Here is a 24,636-nt window from a genome sequence, read left to right as displayed (position 1 = left end):
GCAGACGAGACAATGGTGAACTTGAACTAAATGTAATTCAATTCGATCCTTTTGAGAACAGGATGCCGGATGAAAATGATAATCAAGCACTTCAAAGATGCTAGTCAGAAAAATCTGACCAGAGATACCGGAGCGCAAAAAAAAGTTTTGACAGTTTAAGTTTTCATCAATCCAAGAAAATGGTACAAAAAAGACATACCAGTAGCGCTTTCAACCACACCAAATTTTCAAATCAATCGTTTTGAAAAGCTCGAAAAGACCATGAATGAAAATAACAAATCAGCACCTCAAAGCTGCTTGTCAATTTCTGCCCACCAGGTAAAGTGCAAAAAAAAATTGAGTTGATGAGTTTCTTTCATACAGGAATAGGTCACAAAAATCGTTTAACCAGCCACTTTTTCCACTAATTAAAACAAAAAACGACACCCAAATGAGCAGACGAGACAATGGTGAACTTGAACTAAATGTAATTCAATTCGATCCTTTTGAGAACAGGATGCCGGATGAAAATGATAATCAAGCACTTCAAAGATGCTAGTCAGAAAAATCTGACCAGAGATACCGGAGCGCAAAAAAAAGTTTTGACAGTTTAGTTTTCACCAATCCAAGAAAACGGTACAAAAAAGACATACCAGTAGCGCTTTCAACCACACCAAATTTTCAAATCAATCGTTTTGAAAAGCTCGAAAAGACCATGAATGAAAATAACAAATCAGCACCTCAAAGCTGCTTGTCAATTTCTGCCCACCAGGTAAAGTGCAAAAAAAATGAGTTGATGAGTTTCTTTCATACAGGAATAGGTCACAAAAATCGTTTAACCAGCCACTTTTTCCGCTAATTAAAACAAAAAACGACACCCAAATGAGCAGACGAGACAATGGTGAACTTGAACTAAATGTAATTCAATTCGATCCTTTTGAGAACAGGATGCCGGATGAAAATGATAATCAAGCACTTCAAAGATGCTAGTCAGAAAAATCTGACCAGAGATACCGGAGCGCAAAAAAAAGTTTTGACAGTTTAGTTTTCACCAATCCAAGAAAACGGTACAAAAAAGACATACCAGTAGCGCTCTCAACCACACCAAATTTTCAAATCAATCGTTTCGAGAAGCTCGAAAAGATCATGAATGAAAATAACAAATCAGCACCTCAAAGCTGCTTGTCAATTTCTGCCCACCAGGTGAAGTGCAATAAAAAAAATTGAGTTGATGAGTTTCTTTCATAAAAGAAAAGGTCACGAAAATTATTTAACCAGTCGCTTTTTCCGCTAATTAAAACAAAAAACGACACCCAAATGAGCAGACGAGACAATGGTGAACTTGAACTAAATGTAATTCAATTCGATCCTTTTGAGAACAGGATGCCGGATGAAAATGATAATCAAGCACTTCAAAGATGCTAGTCAGAAAAATCTGACCAGAGATACCGGAGTGCAAAAAAAAGTTCTGACAGTTTAGTTTTCACCAATCCAAGAAAACGGTACAAAAAAGACATACCAGTAGCGCTCTCAACCACACCAAATTTTCAAATCAATCGTTTTGAGAAGCTCGAAAAGATCATGAATGAAAATAACAAATCAGCACCTCAAAGCTGCTTGTCAATTTCTGCCCACCAGGTGAAGTGCAATAAAAAAATTGAGTTGATGAGTTTCTTTCATAAATGAATAGGTCACAAAAATCGTTTAAGCAGTCACTTTTTCCGCTAATTAAAACAAAAAACGACACCCAAATGAGCAGACGAGACAATGGTGAACTTGAACTAAATGTAATTCAATTCGATCCTTTTGAGAACAGGATGCCGGATGAAAATGATAATCAAGCACTTCAAAGATGCTAGTCAGAAAAATCTGACCAGAGATACCGGAGCGCAAAAAAAAGTTTTGACAGTTTAGTTTTCACCAATCCAAGAAAACGGTACAAAAAAGACATACCAGTAGCGCTTTCAACCACACCAAATTTTCAAATCAATCGTTTTGAAAAGCTCGAAAAGACCATGAATGAAAATAACAAATCAGCACCTCAAAGCTGCTTGTCAATTTCTGCCCACCAGGTAAAGTGCAAAAAAAATGAGTTGATGAGTTTCTTTCATACAGGAATAGGTCACAAAAATCGTTTAACCAGCCACTTTTTCCGCTAATTAAAACAAAAAACGACACCCAAATGAGCAGACGAGACAATGGTGAACTTGAACTAAATGTAATTCAATTCGATCCTTTTGAGAACAGGATGCCGGATGAAAATGATAATCAAGCACTTCAAAGATGCTAGTCAGAAAAATCTGACCAGAGATACCGGAGCGCAAAAAAAAGTTTTGACAGTTTAGTTTTCACCAATCCAAGAAAACGGTACAAAAAAGACATACCAGTAGCGCTCTCAACCACACCAAATTTTCAAATCAATCGTTTCGAGAAGCTCGAAAAGATCATGAATGAAAATAACAAATCAGCACCTCAAAGCTGCTTGTCAATTTCTGCCCACCAGGTGAAGTGCAATAAAAAAAATTGAGTTGATGAGTTTCTTTCATAAAAGAAAAGGTCACGAAAATTATTTAACCAGTCGCTTTTTCCGCTAATTAAAACAAAAAACGACACCCAAATGAGCAGACGAGACAATGGTGAACTTGAACTAAATGTAATTCAATTCGATCCTTTTGAGAACAGGATGCCGGATGAAAATGATAATCAAGCACTTCAAAGATGCTAGTCAGAAAAATCTGACCAGAGATACCGGAGTGCAAAAAAAAGTTCTGACAGTTTAGTTTTCACCAATCCAAGAAAACGGTACAAAAAAGACATACCAGTAGCGCTCTCAACCACACCAAATTTTCAAATCAATCGTTTTGAGAAGCTCGAAAAGATCATGAATGAAAATAACAAATCAGCACCTCAAAGCTGCTTGTCAATTTCTGCCCACCAGGTGAAGTGCAATAAAAAAATTGAGTTGATGAGTTTCTTTCATAAATGAAAAGGTCACAAAAATCATTTAACCAGTCGCTTTTTCCGCTAATTAAAACAAAAAACGACACCCAAATGAGCAGACGAGACAATGGTGAACTTGAACTAAATGTAATTCAATTCGATCCTTTTGAGAACAGGATGCCGCATGAAAATGATAATCTAGCACTTCAAAGATGCTAGCCAGAAAAATCTGACCAGATATACCGAAATGCAAAAAAAGTTTTGATGGTATCATCAATCCAAGAAAACGGTACAAAAAAGACATACCAGTTGCGCTGTAAACCACACAAAATACTAAAATCAATCGTTTTGAGAAGCTGGAACATATCATGGATGAAAATAACAAATTAGCACCTCAAAGATGCTTGTCAGTTTCTGCCCACCAGGTGAACTGCAGTAAAAAAAATTTGAGTTGATGAGTTTCTTTCTTAAATGAATAGGTCACAAAAATCGTTAAATCAGTCGCTTTTTCCGCTAATTAAAACGAAAAGTGTTGAGCCAGTCACTTTTAGTGTTAATTAAAACAAAGTCAACCAAATGGGCAGACGAGACGATGGTGAACATCAACTAAATGTAATTCAACTCGATCCTTTCGAGAAAATCAAAAGGATGCCGGATGAAAATGATAATCTAGCACTTCAAAGATGCTAGTCAGAAAAATCTGACCAGAGATACCGAAGTGCAAAAAAAGTTTTGACAGTTTAAGTTTTCATCAATCCAAAAAAATGGTACAAAAAAGACATACCAGTAGCGCTCTCAACCACACCAAATTTTCAAATCAATCGTTTTGAGAAGCTCGAAAAGATCATGAATGAAAATAACAAATCAGCACCTCAAAGCTGCTTGTCAATTTCCGCCCACCAGGTGAAGTGCAATAAAAAAATTGAGTTGATGAGTTTCTTTCATAAATGAAAAGGTCACAAAAATCATTTAACCAGTCGCTTTTTCCGCTAATTAAAACAAAAAACGACACCCAAATGAGCAGACGAGACAATGGTGAACTTGAACTAAATGTAATTCAATTCGATCCTTTTGAGAACAGGATGCCGGATGAAAATGATAATCAAGCACTTCAAAGATGCTAGTCAAAAAAATCTGACCAGAGATACCGGAGTGCAAAAAAAAGTTTTGACAGTTTAGTTTTCACCAATCCAAGAAAACGGTACAAAAAAGACATACCAGTAGCGCTCTCAACCACACCAAATTTTCAAATCAATCGTTTTGAGAAGCTCGAAAAGATCATGAATGAAAATAACAAATCAGCACCTCAAAGCTGCTTGTCAATTTCTGCCCACCAGGTGAAGTGCAATAAAAAAATTGAGTTGATGAGTTTCTTTCATAAATGAAAAGGTCACAAAAATCATTTAACCAGTCGCTTTTTCCCCTAATTAAAACAAAAAACGACACCCAAATGAGCAGACGAGACAATGGTGAACTTGAACTAAATGTAATTCAATTCGATCCTTTTGAGAACAGGATGCCGGATGAAAATGATAATCTAGCACTTCAAAGATGCTAGCCAGAAAAATCTGACCAGATATACCGAAATGCAAAAAAAGTTTTGATGGTATCATCAATCCAAGAAAACGGTACAAAAAAGACATACCAGTTGCGCTGTAAACCACACAAAATACTAAAATCAATCGTTTTGAGAAGCTGGAACATATCATGGATGAAAATAACAAATTAGCACCTCAAAGATGCTTGTCAATTTCTGCCCACCAGGTGAAGTGCAATAAAAAAATTGAGTTGATGAGTTTCTTCCATAAATGAAAAGGTCACAAAAATCATTAAACCAGTCGCTTTTTCCGCTAATTAAAACAAAAAACGACACCCAAATGAGCAGACGAGACAATGGTGAACTTGAACTAAATGTAATTCAACTCGATCCTTTCGAGAAAATCAAAAGGATGCCGGATGAAAATGATAATCTAGCACTTCAAAGATGCTAGTCAGAAAAATTTGACCAGAGACACCGAAGTGCAAAAAAAAGTTTTGACAGTTTAAGTTTTCATCAATCCAAAAAAATGGTACAAAAAAGACATACCAGTAGCGCTCTCAACCACACCAAATTTTCAAATCAATCGTTTTGAGAAGCTCGAAAAGATCATGAATGAAAATAACAAATCAGCACCTCAAAGCTGCTTGTCAATTTCTGCCCACCAGGTGAAGTGCAATAAAAAAATTGAGTTGATGAGTTTCTTCCATAAATGAAAAGGTCACAAAAATCATTAAACCAGTCGCTTTTTCCGCTAATTAAAACAAAAAACGACACCCAAATGAGCAGACGAGACAATGGTGAACTTGAACTAAATGTAATTCAATTCGATCCTTTTGAAAACAGAATGTAGGATGAAAATGATAATCAAGCACTTCAAAGATGCTAGTCAGAAAAATCTGACCAGAGATACCGGAGTGCAAAAAAAAGTTTTGACAGTTTAGTTTTCACGAATCCAAGAAAACGGTACAAAAAAGATATACCAGTAGCGCTCTCAACCACACCAAATTTTCAAATCAATCGTTTTGAGAAGCTCGAAAAGATCATGAATGAAAATAACAAATCAGCACCTCAAAGCTGCTTGTCAATTTCTACCCACCAGGTGAAGTGCAATAAAACAATTGAGTTGATGACTTTCTTTCATAAATGAAAAGGTCACAAAAATCATTAAACCAGTCGCTTTTTCCGCTAATTAAAACAAAAAACGACACCCAAATGAGCAGACGAGACAATGGTGAACTTGAACTAAATGTAATTCAATTCGATCCTTTTGAAAACAGAATGTAGGATGAAAATGATAATCAAGCACTTCAAAGATGCTAGTCAGAAACATCTGATCAGAGATACCGAAGTGCAAAAAAAAGTTTTGACAGTTTAGTTTTCATCAATCCAAGAAAACGGTACAAAAAAGACATACCAGTAGCGCTTTAAACCACACCAAATTTTCAAATCAATCGTTTTGAGAAGCTCGAAAAGATCATGAATGAAAATAACAAATCAGCACCTCAAAGATGCTTGTCAGTTTCTGCCCACCAGGTGAACTGCAGTAAAAAAAAATTGAGTTGATGAGTTTCTTTCATAAATGAATAGGTCACAAAAATCGTTAAATCAGTCGCTTTTTCCGCTAATTAAAACGAAAAGTGTTAAACCGGTCACTTTTAGTGTTAATTAAAACAAAGTCAACCAAATGGGCAGACGAGACGATGGTGAACATCAACTAAATGTAATTCAACTCGATCCTTTCGAGAAAATCAAAAGGATGCCGGATGAAAATGATAATCTAGCACTTCAAAGATGCTAGTCAGAAAAATCTGACCAGAGATACCGAAGTGCAAAAAAAAGTTTTGACAGTTTAAGTTTTCATCAATCCAAGAAAATGGTACGAAAAAGACATACCAGTAGCGCTCTCAACCACACCAAATTTTCAAATCAATCGTTTTGAGAAGCTCGAAAAGATCATGAATGAAAATAACAAATCAGCACCTCAAAGATGCTTGTCAGTTTCTGCCCACCAGGTGAACTGCAGTAAAAAAAAATTGAGTTGATGAGTTTCTTTCATAAATGAATAGGTCACAAAAATCGTTAAATCAGTCGCTTTTTCCGCTAATTAAAACGAAAAGTGTTAAACCGGTCACTTTTAGTGTTAATTAAAACAAAGTCAACCAAATGGGCAGACGAGACGATGGTGAACATCAACTAAATGTAATTCAACTCGATCCTTTCGAGAAAATCAAAAGGATGCCGGATGAAAATGATAATCAAGCACTTCAAAGATGCTAGTCAGAAACATCTGATCAGAGATACCGAAGTGCAAAAAAAAGTTTTGACAGTTTAGTTTTCATCAATCCAAGAAAACGGTACAAAAAAGACATACCAGTAGCGCTTTAAACCACACCAAATTTTCAAATCAATCGTTTTGAGAAGCTGGAACATATCATGAATGAAAATAACAAATCAGCACCTCAAAGATGCTTGTCAGTTTCTGCCCACCAGGTGAACTGCAGTAAAAAAAATTGAGTTGATGAGTTTCTTTCATAAATGAATAGGTCACAAAAATCGTTAAATCAGTCGCTTTTTCCGCTAATTAAAACGAAAAGTGTTAAACCGGTCACTTTTAGTGTTAATTAAAACAAAGTCAACCAAATGGGCAGACGAGACGATGGTGAACATCAACTAAATGTAATTCAACTCGATCCTTTCGAGAAAATCAAAAGGATGCCGGATGAAAATGATAATCAAGCACTTCAAAGATGCTAGTCAGAAACATCTGATCAGAGATACCGAAGTGCAAAAAAAAGTTTTGACAGTTTAGTTTTCATCAATCCAAGAAAACGGTACAAAAAAGACATACCAGTTGCGCTGTAAACCACACAAAATACTAAAATCAATCGTTTTGAGGAGCTGGAACATATCATGAATGAAAATAACAAATCAGCACCTCAAAGATGCTTGTCAGTTTCTGCCCACCAGGTGAACTGCAGTAAAAAAAATTGAGTTGATGAGTTTCTTTCATAAATGAAAAGGTCACAAAAATCATTTAACCAGTCGCTTTTTCCGCTAATTAAAACAAAAAACGACACCCAAATGAGCAGACGAGACAATGGTGAACTTGAACTAAATGTAATTCAATTCGATCCTTTTGAGAACAGGATGCCGGATGAAAATGATAATCTAGCACTTCAAAGATGCTAGCCAGAAAAATCTGACCAGATATACCGAAATGCAAAAAAAGTTTTGATGGTATCATCAATCCAAGAAAACGGTACAAAAAAGACATACCAGTTGCGCTGTAAACCACACAAAATACTAAAATCAATCGTTTTGAGGAGCTGGAACATATCATGGATGAAAATAACAAATTAGCACCTCAAAGATGCTTGTCAGTTTCTGCCCACCAGGTGAACTGCAGTAAAAAAAATTTGAGTTGATAAGTTTCTTTCATAAATGAATAGGTGACAAAAATCGTTAAATCAGTCGCTTTTTCCGCTAATTAAAACGAAAAGTGTTAAGCCAGTCACTTTTAGTGTTAATTAAAACAAAGTCAACCAAATGGGCAGACGAGACGATGGTGAACATCAACTAAATGTAATTCAACTCGATCCTTTCGAGAAAATCAAAAGGATGCCGGATGAAAATGATAATCTAGCACTTCAAAGTTGCTAGTCAGAAAAATCTGACCAGAGATACCGAAGTGCAAAAAAAAGTTTTGACAGTTTAAGTTTTCATCAATCCAAGAAAATGGTACAAAAAAAGACATACCAGTAGCGCTTTCAACCACACCAAATTTTCAAATCAATCGTTTTGAAAAGCTCGAAAAGATCATGAATGAAAATAACAAATCAGCAGCTCAAAGCTGCTTGTCAAATTCTGCCCACCAGGTGAAGTGCAAAAAAATTGAGTTGATGAGTTTCTTTCATACATGAATAGGTCACAAAAATCGTTTAACCAGTCACTTTTTCCGCTAATTAAAACAAAAAACGACGCCCAAATGAGCAGACGAGACAATGGTGAACTTGAACTAAATGTAATTCAATTCGATCCTTTTGAGAACAGGATGCCGGATGAAAATGATAATCAAGCACTTCAAAGATGCTAGTCAGAAAAATCTGACCAGAGATACCGGAGTGCAAAAAAAAGTTTTGACAGTTTAGTTTTCACGAATCCAAGAAAACGGTACAAAAAAGACATACCAGTAGCGCTCTCAACCACACCAAATTTTCAAATCAATCGTTTTGAGAAGCTCGAAAAGATCATGAATGAAAATAACAAATCAGCACCTCAAAGCTGCTTGTCAATTTCTACCCACCAGGTGAAGTGCAATAAAACAATTGAGTTGATGACTTTCTTTCATAAATGAAAAGGTCACAAAAACCATTAAACCAGTCGCTATTTCCGCTAATTAAAACAAAAAACGACACCCAAATGAGCAGACGAGACAATGGTGAACTTGAACTAAATGTAATTCAATTCGATCCTTTTGAAAACAGAATGTAGGATGAAAATGATAATCAAGCACTTCAAAGATGCTAGTCAGAAACATCTGATCAGAGATACCGAAGTGCAAAAAAACGTTTTGACAGTTTAGTTTTCATCAATCCAAGAAAACGGTACAAAAAAGACATACCAGTAGCGCTCTAAACCACACCAAATTTTCAAATCAATCGTTTTGAGAAGCTCGAAAAGATCATGAATGAAAATAACAAATTAGCACCTCAAAGCTGCTTGTCAATTTCTGCCCACCAGGTGAAGTGCAATAAAAAAATTGAGTTGATGAGTTTCTTTCATTCACGAATAGGTCACAAAAATCGTTTAACCAATCACTTTTTCCGCTAAATAAAACAAAAAACGACACCCAAATGAGCAGACGAGACAATGGTGAACTTGAACTAAATGTAATTCAATTCGATAATTTTGAAAACAGCATGCCGGATGAAAATGATAATCAAGCACTTCAAATATGCTAGTCAGAAAAATCTGACCAGAGATACCGAAGTGCAAAAAAAAGTTATGACAGTTTAGTTTTCATCAATCCAAGAAAACGGTACAAAAAAGACATACCAGTAGCACTTTCAACCACACCAAATTTTCAAATCAATCGTTTTGAGAAGCTCGAAAAGATCATGAATGAAAATAACAAATCAGCACCTCAAAGCTGCTTGTCAATTTCTGCCCACCAGGTGAAGTGCAATAAAAAAATTGAGTTGATGAGTTTCTTTCATAAATGAATAGGTCACAAAAATCGTTTAACCAGTCGCTTTTTCCGCTAATTAAAACAAAAAACGACACCCAAATGAGCAGACGAGATAATGGTGAACTTGAGCTAAATGTAATTCAATTCGATCCTTTTGAAAACAGGATGCCGGATGAAAACGATAATCAAGCACTTCAAATATGCTAGTCAGAAACATATGACCAGAGATACCGAAGTGCAAAAACGATTTTGATGAGATTCATCAATCCAAGACAAATCAGCCGCACTTTCAAATAGTGCAAACAAAAAAATCATAAAACGAACAGATCAATGGAAACAGCAAAACCACACCAAAAATTTTCAATACGATCGTTTTGAGAACGCTGAATGGATACTGGATGAAAGCAGTAAGTTTTTGCTCACCATGGGAAGTGCAAAAAATGAGTTGATGACTGTCTTTCATACAAGAATAGGTGACAAAACTGTTAAGCCAGTCGCTCTGTCCATTAAAACAAAGTCACCCAGAGGAGCAGACGAGACTATGGTGAACTTAAACCAAAAGTTATTCATCTCGATCTTTTTGAGAAAATCATAAGGATGCCGGATGAAAATGATAATCTAGCACTTCAAAGATGCTGGCCAGAAAAATCTGACCAGAGATACCGAAGTGCAAAAAAAGTTTTGACGAGACTCATCAATCCAAGACAAATCAATTGTGCTTTCAAATAGTGCAAACAAAGAATTCAGGAAACGAACAGATCAATGGAAACGGTAAAACTACACAAAAAGTTTCAACACTATCGTTCTAAGAACGCTGAATGGATACTGGATGAAAGCAGTAAGTTTTTGCTCACCATGTGAAGTGCAAAAAATGAGTTGATGACTGTCTTTCATAAAAGAATAGGTGACAAAATTGTTAAGCCAGTCGCTTTGTCCATTAATTAAAAAAAAGTCACCCAAATGAGCAGACGAGACAATGGTGAACTTGAACTAAATGTAATTCAATTCGATCCTTTTGAGAACAGGATGCCGGATGAAAATGATAATCTAGCACTTCCAAGATGCTAGTCAGAAACATCTGACCAGAGATACCGAAGTGCAAAAAAAGTTTTGATAGTTTCATCAATTCAAGAAAACGGTACAAAAAGGAAAAACCATTTTCGCGCTTTCAACCACACTACATTTCCAAATCGATCGTTATGAGAAGCTCGAAAGGATCATGGATGAAAACAACCAATTAGAACCTCAAAGATGCTTCTCAGTTTCTGCTCACCAGGTGAAGTGCAATAAAAAAGAGTTGTTTCTTTCATACATGAATAGGTCACAAAAAAGTTAAGCCAGTCGCTTTCAACGTTAATTAAAACAAAGTCAGCCAGATGGGCAGACAAGACGATGGTGAACAGCATCTAAAGGTAATTCAACTCGATCCTTTTGAGAAAATCAAAAGGATGCCGGATGAAAATGATAATCTAGCACTTCAAAGATGCTAGTGAGAAAAATCTGACCAGAGATACCGAAGTGCAAAAAAGTTTTGATATTTTCATCAATCCGAGGAAACGGTACAAAAAATACAAACCAATCTCGCTCTTTCAACCACACCAAATTTTAAAATCAATCGTTTTGAGAAGCTCGAAAAGATCATTAATGAAAATAACAAATTAGCACCTCAAAGATGCTTGTCAATTTCTGCCCACCAGGTGAAGTGCAATAAAAAAATTGAGTTGATGAAATTTTTTCATACATGAACAGGTCACAAAAATCGTTTAACCAGTCACTTTTCCGCTAACTAAAACAAAAAACGACACCCAAATGAGCAGACGAGACAATGGTGAACTTGAACTAAATGTAATTCAATTCGATCCTTTTGAGAACAGGATGCCGGATGAAAATGATAATCTAGCATTTCAACGATGCTAGTCAGAAACATCTGACCAGAGATACCGAAGTGCAAAAACAGTTTTGATGAGATTCATCAATCCAAGACAAATCGATCGCGATTTCAAATAGTGCAAACAAAAAATTGAGGAAATGAACGGATCAATGGAAACAGTAAAACTACACTAAAAATTTTAAACACGATCGTTTTGTGAACGCTGAGAGGATACTGGATGAAAGCAGTCAGTTTTTGCTCACCATGTGAATTGCAAAAAAATTAGAATTGATGACTGTCTTTCATAGAAAAAAGTGACAAAATTGTTAAGCCAGTCACTCTGTCCATTAATTAAAACAAAGTCAGCCAGAGGAGCAGACGAGACTATGGTGAACATAAACCAAATGTAATTCAACTCGATCCTTTTGAGAAAATCAAAAGGATGCCGGATGAAAATGATAATCTAGCACTTCAAAGATGCTAGTGAGAAAAATCTGACCAGAGATACCGAAGTGCAAAAAAGTTTTGATATTTTCATCAATCCGAGAAAACGGTACAAAAAAGACAAACCAATCTCGCTCTTTCAACCACACTAAAGTTTAAAATCAATCGTTTTGAGAAGCTCGAAAAGATCATGAATGAAAATAACAAATAAGCACCTCAAAGATGCTTGTCAATTTCTGCCCACCAGGTGAAGTGCAATAAAAAAATTGAGTTGATGAAATTCTTTCATACATGAACAGGTCACAAAAACCGTTTAACCAGTCACTTTTCCGCTAATTAAAACAAAAAACGACACTCAAACGAGCAGACGAGACAATGGTGAACTTGAACTAAATGTAATTCAATTCGATCCTTTTGAGAACAGGATGCCGGATGAAAATGATAATCTAGCATTTCAACGATGCTAGTCAGAAACATCTGACCAGAGATACCGATGTGCAAAAACAGTTTTGATGAGATTCATCAATCCAAGACAAATCAGTCGCGCTTTCAAATAGTGCAAACAAAAAATTCAGGAAATGAACAGAAAAATGGAAACATTAAAACTACACTAAAAATTTTCAATACGATCGTTTTGAGAACGCGGAATGGATACTGGATGAAAGCAGTCAGTTTTTGCTCACCATGTGAAGTGCAAAAAAATGAGTTGATGACTGTCTTTCATACAAGAATAGGTGACAAAATGGTTAAACCAGTCACTCTGTCCATTAATTAAAACAAAGTCACCCAGAGGAGCAGACGAGACTATGGTGAACTTAAACCAAATGTTATTCAACTCGATTTTTTTGAGAAAATCAAAAGGATGCCGGATGAAAATGATAATCTAGCGCTTCAAAGATGCCAGTCAGAAAGATCTGACCAAAGATACCGAAGTGCAAAAAAGTTTTGATAGTTTCATCAATTCAAGAGAACGGTACAAAAAAGAAAAACTATTTTCGCGCTTTCAACCACACTACATTTCCAAATCGATCGTTTTGAGAAGCTCGAAAAGATCATGGATGAAAACAACCAATTAGCACCTCAAAGATGCTTCTCAGTTTCTACTCACCAGGTGAAACGCGATAAACAAAATTGAGAGTTGATGAGCAGACGAGACAAATGAGCAGACGAGACAACGGTGACCTTATATTTAAATGTAATTCAACTCGATCCTTTTGAGAAAATCAAAAGGATGCCGGATGAAAACGATAATCTAGCACTTCAAAGATGCTAGTCAGAAACATCTGACCAGAGATAACGAAGTGCAAAAAAGTTTTGATAGTTTCATCAATCCGAGAAAACGGTACAAAAAAGACAAACCATTCTCGCTCTTTCAACCACACCAAATCTTAAAATCAATCGTTCTGAGAAGCTCGAAAAGATCATGAATGAAAATAACAAATTAGCACCTCAAAGATGCTTGTCAATTTCTGCCCACCAGGTGAAGTGCAATAAAAAAATTGAGTTGATGAAATTCTTTCATACATGAATAGGTGACAAAAATCGTTTAACCAGTCACTTTTTCCGCTAATTAGAACAAAAAACGACACCCAAATGAGCAGACGAGACAATGATGAACTTGAACTAAATGTAATTCAATTTGATCCTTTTGAGAACAGGATGCCGGATGAAAATGATAATCTAGCATTTCAAGGATGCTAGTGAGAAACATCTTACCAGAGATACCGAAGTGCAAAAACAGTTTTGATGAGATTCATCAATCCAAGACAAACCGATCGCGCTTTCAAATAGTGCAAACGAAAAATTCGGGAAATGAACAGATCAATGGAAACAGTTAAACTACAATAAAAATTTTAAACACGATCGTTTTGTGAACGCTGAAAGGATACTGGATGAAAGCAGTCAGTTTTTGCTCACCATGTGAATTGCAAAAAAATTAGAATTGATGACTGTCTTTCATAGAAGAAAAGGCGACAAATTTGTTAAGCCAGTCACTCTGTCCATTAATTAAAACAAAGTCACCCAGAGGAGCAGACGAGACTATGGTGAACATAAACCAAATGTAATTCAACTCGATCCTTTTGAGAAAATCAAAAGGATGCCGGATGAAAATGATAATCTAGCATTTCCACGATGCTAGTAAGAAACATCTGACCAGAGATACCGACGTGCAAAAACAGTTTTGATGAGATTCATCAATCCAAGACAAATCAGTCGCGCTTTCAAATAGTGCAAACAAAAAATTCAGGAAATGAACAGATCAATGGAAACAGTAAAACTACACTAAACATTTTCAATCCGATCGTTTTGAGAACGCGGAATGGATACTGGATGAAAGCAGTCAGTTTTTGCTCACCATGTGAAGTGCAAAAAATGAGTTGATGACTGTCTTACGTACAAGAATAGGTGACAAAATGGTTAAGCTAGTCGCTCTATCCATTAAAACAAAGTCACCCAGAGGAGCAGACGAGACTATGGTGAACTTAAACCAAATGTTATTCAACTCGATCTTTTTGAGAAAAACAAAAGGATGCCGGATGAAAATGATAATCTAGCACTTCAAAGATGCTAGTCAGAAAAATCTGACCAGAGATACCGAAGTGCAAAAAAGTTTTGATAGTTTCATCAATTCAAGAGAACGGTACAAAAAAGAAAAACCATTTTCGCGCTTTCAACCACACTACATTTCCAAATCGATCGTTTTGAGAAACTCAAAAAGATCATGGATGAAAACAACCAATTAGCACCTCAAAGATGCTTCTCAGTTTCTACTCACCAGGTGAAACGCGATAAACAAAATTGAGAGTTGATGAGCAGACGAGACAAATGAGCAGACGAGACAATGGTGAACTTATATTTAAATGTAATTCAACTCGATCCTTTTGAGAAAATCAAAAGGATGCCGGATGAAAATGATAATCTAGCACTTCAAAGATGCTAGTCAGAAACATCTGACCAGAGATACCGAAGTGCGAAAAAATTTAATGAATTTCTTGCATTTCTGAGCAATTAGATTTAAGAGTGCATGAACATAAATCCCTTAATTGATCTGTATATAAATCCTACCACTTTTGTTCACCTTGTTCGAGATACTGCAAACTGGATGCTTGTTTGCGCACAATATTCACCATCCTGCCCAAGGCCGCTCTCTTTAACTGTTTACATCTGTATAGGGAGTCTCCATATTTCATCAATCTGACGTAGTCTCGACCGACACTATAACACAACAAAACAATGTATACAAAGTAATAAACACTACTACTCGCTTCAAAACTGAGAACAACACTGAAACTACAATTGTTAAATTGAGCTCATTGATAGCGACAATCCATGATTCGAATTTCAAATTAAATTAAATTGAAATGCAGAAGATACTAATCGAGTTCATTTGAGCTCTTCGAATGACACCCGAAACTTCGGTATGGAGAAGGGAATAATAATTATTTCGGAGGCTATGCCCAACATTCTGACCCTATTGCACGCGGTTCCTGCAACGATATAAATAGAGCATATGGACCAAAATAAAATTATTCACCCTCTCTCCTTTTTTAATACATACCTTCATTTAAAGTATGATTATTACGGATTCACGTTGAGAATTTCACTCACAATTTGATAATAAAACGATAATAAAAGCAAACCCGTCAAATAGGTCAATGAAATTTGGGTGAAAGTGTGTCCAAAATAAGACCAACTTGGCAATTAAATTTCTGGCAGTACTGAGTTGACCCAAAGCCAGTTTGTAGTGGTCCTTGTCGTACAGAATGTTGATCAAATCAGAGTAGAACGGATGAATGTCCTGAAACAGGTGGCAACCGATGAGAACGCAAAAGTTGGATTATCAATATTCAATCGGCAGTCAACCTCTAATAATTAGGCTGGGCATGCATATCCATCGACAAAAAGAAAATTGCGATGGTAGCGATAGTTTCTGACCTGCTAATTGTCTACTAAATGATATTTTCAAAGACAGCTATCAGCAATATTCACCTCCACCTCCTGCGCGACAAAAAGAGGTGGGTAGTAAAATTACTAAGATGATTGAAATAATGCTGTTAGAGGTTGGAATAGATAACTACGATTAAAATGAAACCCAGTTTGAAGGATATTTTATTTCCGTAGTGAAGTGCCATCAAATGAAATTCAACGTCTGAAAATTGTTGGTGAATCAGTGAGCCGCTTTGATCGGGCAAAGCACAAGAAGGCAAGGACATAAAGATCACTTAAAAGTTAAAGCAAAAAATTTGCGTAAAAGACGACTACTATCATTGCCTCAAACTTCGTCCGACATCAATTAAAAACAGCAGGACAAAAATTCAATCCAAATAATTGAATGAAACAATAAAAACTACTCCACCTAAGCAGCAGACCAATTAAACAAGGTCAGACAAACAGAAAAGCATAACCTCAAATTCACAGAAATAAACAAACTGACTAATGTCGGAAGAATTGCTATTGAACGACAGGCGAGGCAATTCAATTCAGGGGCTGTAGTCTAGATCATTTTTTTAAGGATGCAAAAACAGCTGACCGCTCCAGGATTCGAACCTCCCGCTCCCTAACCAGAAGCACTGCCCACTTGGCTATCAGTCGCTGCGTATTGCCATGTTGCAACCGTTTTTATTTTAGCAACAAGCTTTACTTCGGAGTGAGAGCAATGCAGATCACTCAAAAATGAAGAACAAAGCGTGAGAAAGTCACTTACGAAGTCTAAGAATGTTCCAGAAAAGCGCAAAAACGGTTAAGCAAAAAATTTAAACAAAAAAGACAAACACGTTTACAATAATTGCTAGGAACTTCGTTCAAGAGCAATTAATAGCATTCAAAGTCATTCAAAGCATTCAAACTTATCAGATCAGCGCGTTGAAAACCAAGAACCGCTAAAGCTTCTGGCGTCAAAATATTCAACACAAAAATTCTAATTGTTCACGCATATACACAACACCAAGGTCAAAAAATATTGACTAATTGAGCTCAGAAAGTGACAAAACTTCAAAAAGAAAAACAAAAATCGTCAAAAACTTGTCGAATTCTTCATACTTGTCTTTGAAACCAATTGCTTCTTGTATCCAATTGAAAATCTGTATAGCAATTAACTTGAACGCTAGCAGAGATCACTTGCGGCATAAAAGAGGCAAACAGAAGCAAGAAGGATAAAAAAACTTAAATTTGCAAAAAAAAATATAAATTTGCTCATGTTCTTGACGCTATTGTCCATAAAATACGAACTATGTCAATAAATTATACGCATTAACACATGCAAAAACATTGTAAATGCTTCAAGGCCACTTCAGTTCGAAAAGTCACAAGGTTAAATTTTTGAAACTATTATTTTAAAAGCATTTCATTGTCACTAAAAGTATCCAGTAATTGATTGTCCAGCAGTAATTCATCCAGTTTCATTGGTCCCAAAAGATTAAAATACTATAAAAATGATCAAAAAAACTTGATAAACTTGCAAATTTTATCAAAAAGTTGCCAAAAATTAATTTATGATTTTGAAAAGCATAATTGGTGTCTCTAGAAGCCATCCAGTGAACCAGCTCCAAGCTCATAAAAGTACATTTGCCCCGAAGGAATAAGAACCTATAAAAATGACAAAAAATGTTGAAAGAACTAAAAAAAAGTTTACTGAAAGGAAAAAACTAAAGGTGCACTAAAGGCCAAAACATGCAAAAAAAAATTTGACAAAAATTTCAGAAATTATTAAAACGCCGATAAAGTTCTCTATGATATTTTCTAAAGATATTTTCAGAACCATCTTATTGTCTCTAAAAATTATCCCATAATCAAGCGGTAAAAATGTTTCATTGACCTGAAAAATTCAACGAATGACAAAACGTTGAGAAAAATATTTTGGAGAAAATTGTAGAAATTTACTAGCATTTTGAGTTCTAAGTTTGCAATACCAAATTATATAGAACAAAAACAGACATAAAAGAATTATGGCTTATATGGGAACTTTGAAAAACCTTATTGTGATACCTATCTATTGCACCAGTTTGGACTCAAAACTATTAACAAATACCTTCTTAACTTGAATTCAGGCCTTTCCAAATACTTTGAGCACTCTAAACACTTGAAAGACTAATAAAGCCAGCTTCAAGCCTCTAATGAAACTTAATGCCCAGTCGGCGTTACCTGATTATCCCGTTTTGACAGGTCGAAATCATGGAAAATGTCTAAAACATCTTACAAAACAATTCTTTGGACTGTAATAATGTTTTTAACGCGACCACGAGCGATTACTGCTTTTAAAGTGTCAAAACGGTATTCTTTTTCAATATGGGAAAGAAAAAGAAAGGTAGAATAAACATCTAAAATAGAAGCATTAATCATTATAAGAACAAAAAACGCTCTAGAATATTTTTTTTAATAAAAAAGTAATATTTGATGTATCTGAATTTTTGATCTCCCCTCAAATAGCGTATGAACTGCATTAAAATTGCAACGTTTTGCGCTAAGCAAGCGATTTAGACTGCTGAGCTCTTGGCAACTAAAATGAGGAAATTTGTTGAGACATATCTCAATCAATAAGATCAGTTGTTCTTTTGTGACTATTGAAAGACCAAATTGGTTACCTCAGGTTGAAACTGTATGTCTTCTTCCATTTCAAACGGATTTCCTCGATATTCAAATGAGATTCCCATTCTGTTTTAATTATTTTGTTTTTTTAATTTGATTAAAAGCATCTTAAAGATCTAACGTACGTTCCTTTGCCTGCGCTGTTCATATTTCTCGCTTAGCAAAATGGTAAACCTGGCGGTACATCACTGAGTAAAAAGTTGGAATACCTTATTTCAACAATTCTAGAAGGCTTAGAGCTGACGTCTGGTACTATTTGATTTTTTTAGGCCTAATTCATATATCGTTTTACGTTTGCGTTGAACTGTGACTTGCATGTCAAAAAATTACTCTTGAAATCAATTCTCAAGTTATTACGCCCGCAGGTTTTTCAACAGATCAAGATCTTGCTCCAATGCTATTCCATAAAATCAACTTGCTTGTCACTTGGACCTACAAATATCAAACGCTGCTAAAATCGATGAAACAGATTTACGAACTTTCACATCGAAAAACCGTGACCATAGATACCAAATGTTAAAGAAGCATCACAAATGGTTTTTTGAATAAAGTTTTAGTTACATACAGTTCTTAAATTCAGTCATTCATTTCACTATAACCAAACAAAACCTAGCACAGTTAACGAAGTGAGAAACGAAATAAATGTTGATAAAAAACCGGCTGCGTGCGGACAATTTGCACTCGAACGATAGGTGGGGCAAATTAATTCGGAGTGGCGTAACCAAGATGAAATTATAAAGGTGCAAACAATTCTGAATATGCGGAGGATCACACCCGCGATCTCCTGCATTCTAGACTGAAACATTACAGACCCTGCTTTCCCTGCAATTTACTATCTTAAAATTGAATTTGTTTTAGCAAAAGACTTAATTTCTGAATAAGAGCAACTTAGATCAGGCGAAAATCAAAGGGTCAAGCGTATAAAGTCACTAGAAAAATTCTCTTGACAAACGAAAGAATGTTCTAGAATAAAAGCCAAAAAAGGTCAAGCGAAGCATAAAAAGGACATACACATTTACAAAAATTGTTTCAAACTTCAGTCTAGAGCAATGATTTTTCCACAACAAAAACATGTAAACCTTGAAGCCTGTCATTCGTTTAATTATTGCAGCTTTGCAAAACGCTCACAACTAAACAGACGAAAGGCAGTGAGTATAAGGTAATTCCTCGATAACTAATCGATCCTATGAAGGATACAAGATAGAAAAAATTAACAATGCATTGAGCTCGAAACAAGTCAAATTTAATATTTACCAAGGCCTAGCAAGAACATCAACAGCAAAAACCGCCCTTCACAACATGAAATTGCCTCCTCAAAAGTTTTGGTGAATCGCATGCTTAGAGTATATTCAGGCTTAGGGCTCTAATTGATCTACGAGAACCCAGGGTACACTTTCATCGGTCATTAAAACTTCGAGGCAGAGAGTTTAGTTTGAGTTAAAGACGTGAAAGTCTATTTTTTTTAACTTAGTGTCCTATAGGACACTAAGTTCAGGGCAAAAAATTAGACTTTCAATTCTTGAATCAAACCGCTATAAAAATAAATATTCGCTATAAAAATCGCTAACAGAGGGAGAGGTTCGGTTTATTTAAACTCCTGTAAATTTTTAAGAAAACTTTCTCGCTAGTCTGCAAAAATGTTTTCTTAACTTCAATTTCATATGAAATTCAATACTTTCGAACCCTTCGGTTCTCTAAATACGTTAGAAATAAATCTTGTCCCCTCAGGCGACTAAGATTTTGTTCTAACATAAACTTAATTCCCTCTGAGCGCTACCTGTTTATCCCGTTTTTGAGGACGAAAAGTTAAATGGGTCAGACAAAAAATCGGTCAAGCAAAAAATCGCACAAGATCGCAAAGATCACAGGACTAATATAATTGCTACAAGCTTTGTTTGAGAGCAATTAAAAAGTAATTACATATAATTCTTGAAGCCTGTGCCTCTCACCCCATCATTGCAAAAATCGTTGAGACTAAGTTTAAAGTGTAATTCAACCCAACACTTCAGATCAGATCCAAAGGATGCCCGATTAAAACTTTGCATGGCATCACTTTATCGCATCCAAAGCAATCATATATTAGGCTTGAAACAAGTCAAGTTTTAACATGGTTGAAACCGAACAAACCCTCAAAACAGACAAGTCAAAAACTTTCAGATTGAAATTAAGGTGGTTTCAATTAAAACGTTTACATCAGATCAAAAGTATGCAATATACAGAAAGATATAGCACTTCAAAGATGTTCATCGGGATATGTATGATAACAAGGAGGCTCGTCAATGTGCGTTCGCACATGATGTTCCGACCCGCGCTCATCTACATTTTTGACATAACTGACAACCAAATGAAGATATAATCAAAAATAGATATTTGAGTTTGAAATTGTTACACAAACTAGTAAATGAATTACATAATGCCATGCCTCACTGCAGCGCTCACGAGATCTCAAACAATTAATAACACTACGGGAGATAAAAATAAACAACAAAATATGCAAAAAGAAAAAACATTTTTTACGGCAAAAATTCAACATCTCAACTTAAAAGTATCAACTTAAAAGTACCTAGTAACAACGCCAAAATACAATCACAGGAAACCTTTCTTAACTACGCAAGTTTACTTTTCGTTGATACAAAGTAGATGGGACTTAATATTAATGAGAAGCGTAATTCAAAAGTCAACCAATATTTTTTAAACCAAATAATTACAAACGTCTTAAAAACCCTTAGAATTTAACAAAACAATTTTCGATAAATTTACTAAAAAGTCATTACAAAACCAATAGAACCTCTCGTTCGTTAGACTAAGCTACAGAAACGGACTAAATATGTAGAAAAATTTAAAAAATAAACAATTTGCGAAAACAAAAATTATTGAAGCCATTAAAATCTTTCGATGTTATGTTTTTTTATCTCAAATGTTAATAAACCATTTCACTTAAAAGTTTTCTGAAAGAATAAGTATGTTCACTTGGGCCTCATTTGAAAATCAATGAGATCTGTTATTACGCGAATGTGCTTGAAGAGAACAAAGAACAAACATTGAGCACTGACAAAAAGTTTTATGAAAATTCGTATTCTTCAACAAACAAAACAACAGTTACGACATAATATCAATTATATACAAGTTGACAAATATAACAAGAACTAAGTTTAAAATGTTTGAATATAAATATCATAATCTTCAAGTCTATTTGCTATAAACTTACTGCATTGAGTAACTACATTCTTACAACACTCAGTTAGGGGCTTATGAGACCTTGCAGCCCTTTACAACTACACAAAGAACAAAAACAGCAAACTGAAAAAAAGAGAAAGTGTCAAGCCATTAAAAAAAGAATTATTCACTAAAGACCTTTTCATTTTCAAATAAATTTTTAACAAAAATGGAATATGAACTATTCAAAGTTCTCTATATGCCAATGGGAAGTTGCAATAATAGGATAATGTGACAAGATTTCAAAAAGATACGAAATTATGAAAAATAAAAAAAAATGTGGCATCAAAGTCATAAAGGTAATAGTTAAGGATAAAGCCGCTAACCAGATAATTCTTGGTTGCAATAGAACGGAAGGGGGTCCTGTCAATAGTTAGACTGACTTACAGTTCATAGAAAATTTAAGATCGGTTAATAATTAAAAAATTTTTCGAAAACTTATTTTGAAGAGCCATTAGCTGTCCACTTTAATTACTGCATAGGTTCACTTACTGCTCTTTAGGAAGCCTATTGCACTTTTATTCAACGAGTCTAGCTCATAGGACTACAATATTTTATAACAATCTCAAAGAATCAAAATTTCAACAAAAATTACGAGAACTCAAGAGTCGGAGCTATAAAAAATGAGGTATTCCTTTAAAACGATTATTGGCTCATTGGGTATCATTTGACTATAAATGAGGTTTATCGTGAACAGAACTTTTAATTGAAAAGTGACTAGTCTCTAAGTGACTTGAAAATTGAAAAAAAAATGAAATCGTTTTTAAAATATCAGCTCCCACAAGAAAATCCATTATTTTATAATAAACTTCCCTATGAGACGAAAATTACCCTTTTCATGGCCTTTCATCTGTTAGAACCACAAGATTGCTTCATTTATAGCGTTAAATGTAATTTTGAATTGACGTTTTGAAAGAAAAAATCTTAAATTGAACAAAAAAGTGAATAAATCATGCCGAATATCACGTGATCACACAAAACTTCTAACCTCGATAACTCCTCGAAAAACAAGAAATTCAAAAAATCTTTTTAATTCCGAACTCTAGGCTGGACGAGCTTTTCAATGATACCACTCACATTACTCCATGATGAATATATCGATCGGCCAAAATTGTCTGAACAAAAAACCCATTTGAGTATATAGTTCCTCCCCCACAAGTGGGGTCGGAACAAAGAAGCGCAATTAAGTTTTTGTCTTACACCTGATAGCCTCCATGCAGTACAATATTATGATATTTGGATATAATTTAACGTTCACGTTACAAATTTGTCACGCATATCCTAGAAATCAAAATTTTGCACACTTTAATTGAGCTATTTTCAGGTAAACTTGATTCCACTCACATTCAGCTTTGGAAACTGGTCCAATACCATGGTGAGTCTGTCGTGGAAGTTCTGCTGGGTGTATTTGATCTTGCGATGGTAGAATGCCCTGATCCTGGATATCTTGTAGTGTCTGTGCACCTCTGTGGGAGTCTTTCGCTGTGTCTTGGACAGAGTGAAGTCCACAAAGTCCTAAAAACAACTTTTAAAATATTTAAAGTTTTAGTTCCGTAAATTTTCTTAAATAAATATTGTTATGGTTTTCGGTAAATCTAACAATAGGAAAGCGGATCATAAGCATTCAACCAGCTACGTTGATTCATAAAAGTGACAAAGGAATATCAACGTTTCAACGAATTAAGATATCGGAACTGTTTCCTTTTCCTGTGTTAACTTTTTCAATTAAAATATGTTAACAAGATAATGAGTTTTCGCATTGTTATTTGTTTGCGTAGACAATTAGACGAACAGTAGCTATTTAAATTGAAATATCAATTAAGGTTGGAAAACTGTCAATTACAAGCGCAACCATTTTACAAAGGTTGCGAAACAGCTGGGGAGCCTAAAATTGTTTTAGCGACCTTGCGATTCACGATAACCTACCTACCTTTGACATAGGCACCACAGATATCTTCTTGAAGTTGTACAAGGATGCCGCCATAGCCACCTGAAAAGAAATGCGTCAAAAGTCCCCTTTATCTTTTTCACTCTCTTGGGATAATAACATTGGGTTGCTTTCTAGGAAATAAACAACGAACGCATGAAGGTATCTTCTGTCCAAATATGAATTAATTTAGTTAAAAAGGGGCCAATCTTGGGCAACCAAATTCGTACGCGCATAAAAACACCCTCTCCCCGTCCTCGTACATTTTTCTATTAAAACCAAAGATTATAGATTGAAGTATTTCAAAATTGATATAGTACGGGGCTGAATGAAGTTGCATCAATTAAATAAAGATTCGATTAAATACAAGACTCTTTTCATCAAAGATTTAGCATTCGTAATTTCAATTAAAAGTACTTTGTTACTCTTCTTTCAAAACAGCAGTTTACAAAATAAGCAGATTCATCTTAAAATAATAGCATAAATTAGCTAGCAGACTATAAAAGAGGCACAAACACCTCCTAAAGCACCACTGAAGAAGAACCTATTAGCATGGGCAAAGTTAAAGATATTGTCAAACGTCATTCTTTTTCTAGACTTCTCATTGATTGCTTTTTCCACTTTGTCAGCCATTTTGTCCGCCATTTTCTCACTTTGAGATGCAATTTCAGATAAAAGCGAGGACTTTTTATTCGACCATTTTCTTCTGTCTTTCACTGACACAACGCTTTCCCATATCACAACAACTAGAGCTCCACAACTAATAAATAGGCATACAGTCTGGGTGAATTTCCTTATAAGGTAGCTCGTTGTAAAGCCCACAGATCCTCCGACTGATATCTGGACAATTACAGAATGGTTCTGAAGTTGCTTGAGGAGCTTTTTAATGCTCTCGGTTGGAGTGGATGGTCGTTTTCTCCCTGGTAATAAAGCATCCTTTAACTCGC

At 35.2% G+C, this 24,636-nt stretch overlaps 1 protein-coding gene across 2 annotated transcripts in view; it reads right to left on the bottom strand.

The window, feature by feature from the left end:
- LOC142342048 (GTP-binding protein 4-like) overlaps positions 1-24,636 on the bottom strand; it is a 323,401-nt gene that overhangs the window by 65,483 nt on the left and 233,282 nt on the right. For both annotated transcript variants that reach the window (XM_075393236.1, XM_075393227.1), the window contains exons 2-5: positions 23,693-23,754; positions 23,107-23,277; positions 15,657-15,760; positions 15,041-15,177 (exon numbers count right to left, since the gene is read on the bottom strand). In XM_075393236.1, coding sequence (XP_075249351.1) covers positions 15,041-15,177; positions 15,657-15,760; positions 23,107-23,277; positions 23,693-23,746 — 466 coding nt within the window. In that variant the 5' untranslated portion in view covers positions 23,747-23,754. The remainder of the gene's footprint in view (positions 1-15,040; positions 15,178-15,656; positions 15,761-23,106; positions 23,278-23,692; positions 23,755-24,636) is intronic.

The sequence above is a fragment of the Convolutriloba macropyga genome, chromosome 1 (genome assembly GCF_964194025.1).
Source record: "Convolutriloba macropyga chromosome 1, txConMacr16.3, whole genome shotgun sequence".
NCBI classification, from domain to species: domain Eukaryota; kingdom Metazoa; phylum Xenacoelomorpha; order Acoela; family Convolutidae; genus Convolutriloba; species Convolutriloba macropyga.
Note: the sequence above shows the minus strand (reverse complement) of the source record. Positions and strands in the feature narration are given on the sequence as shown.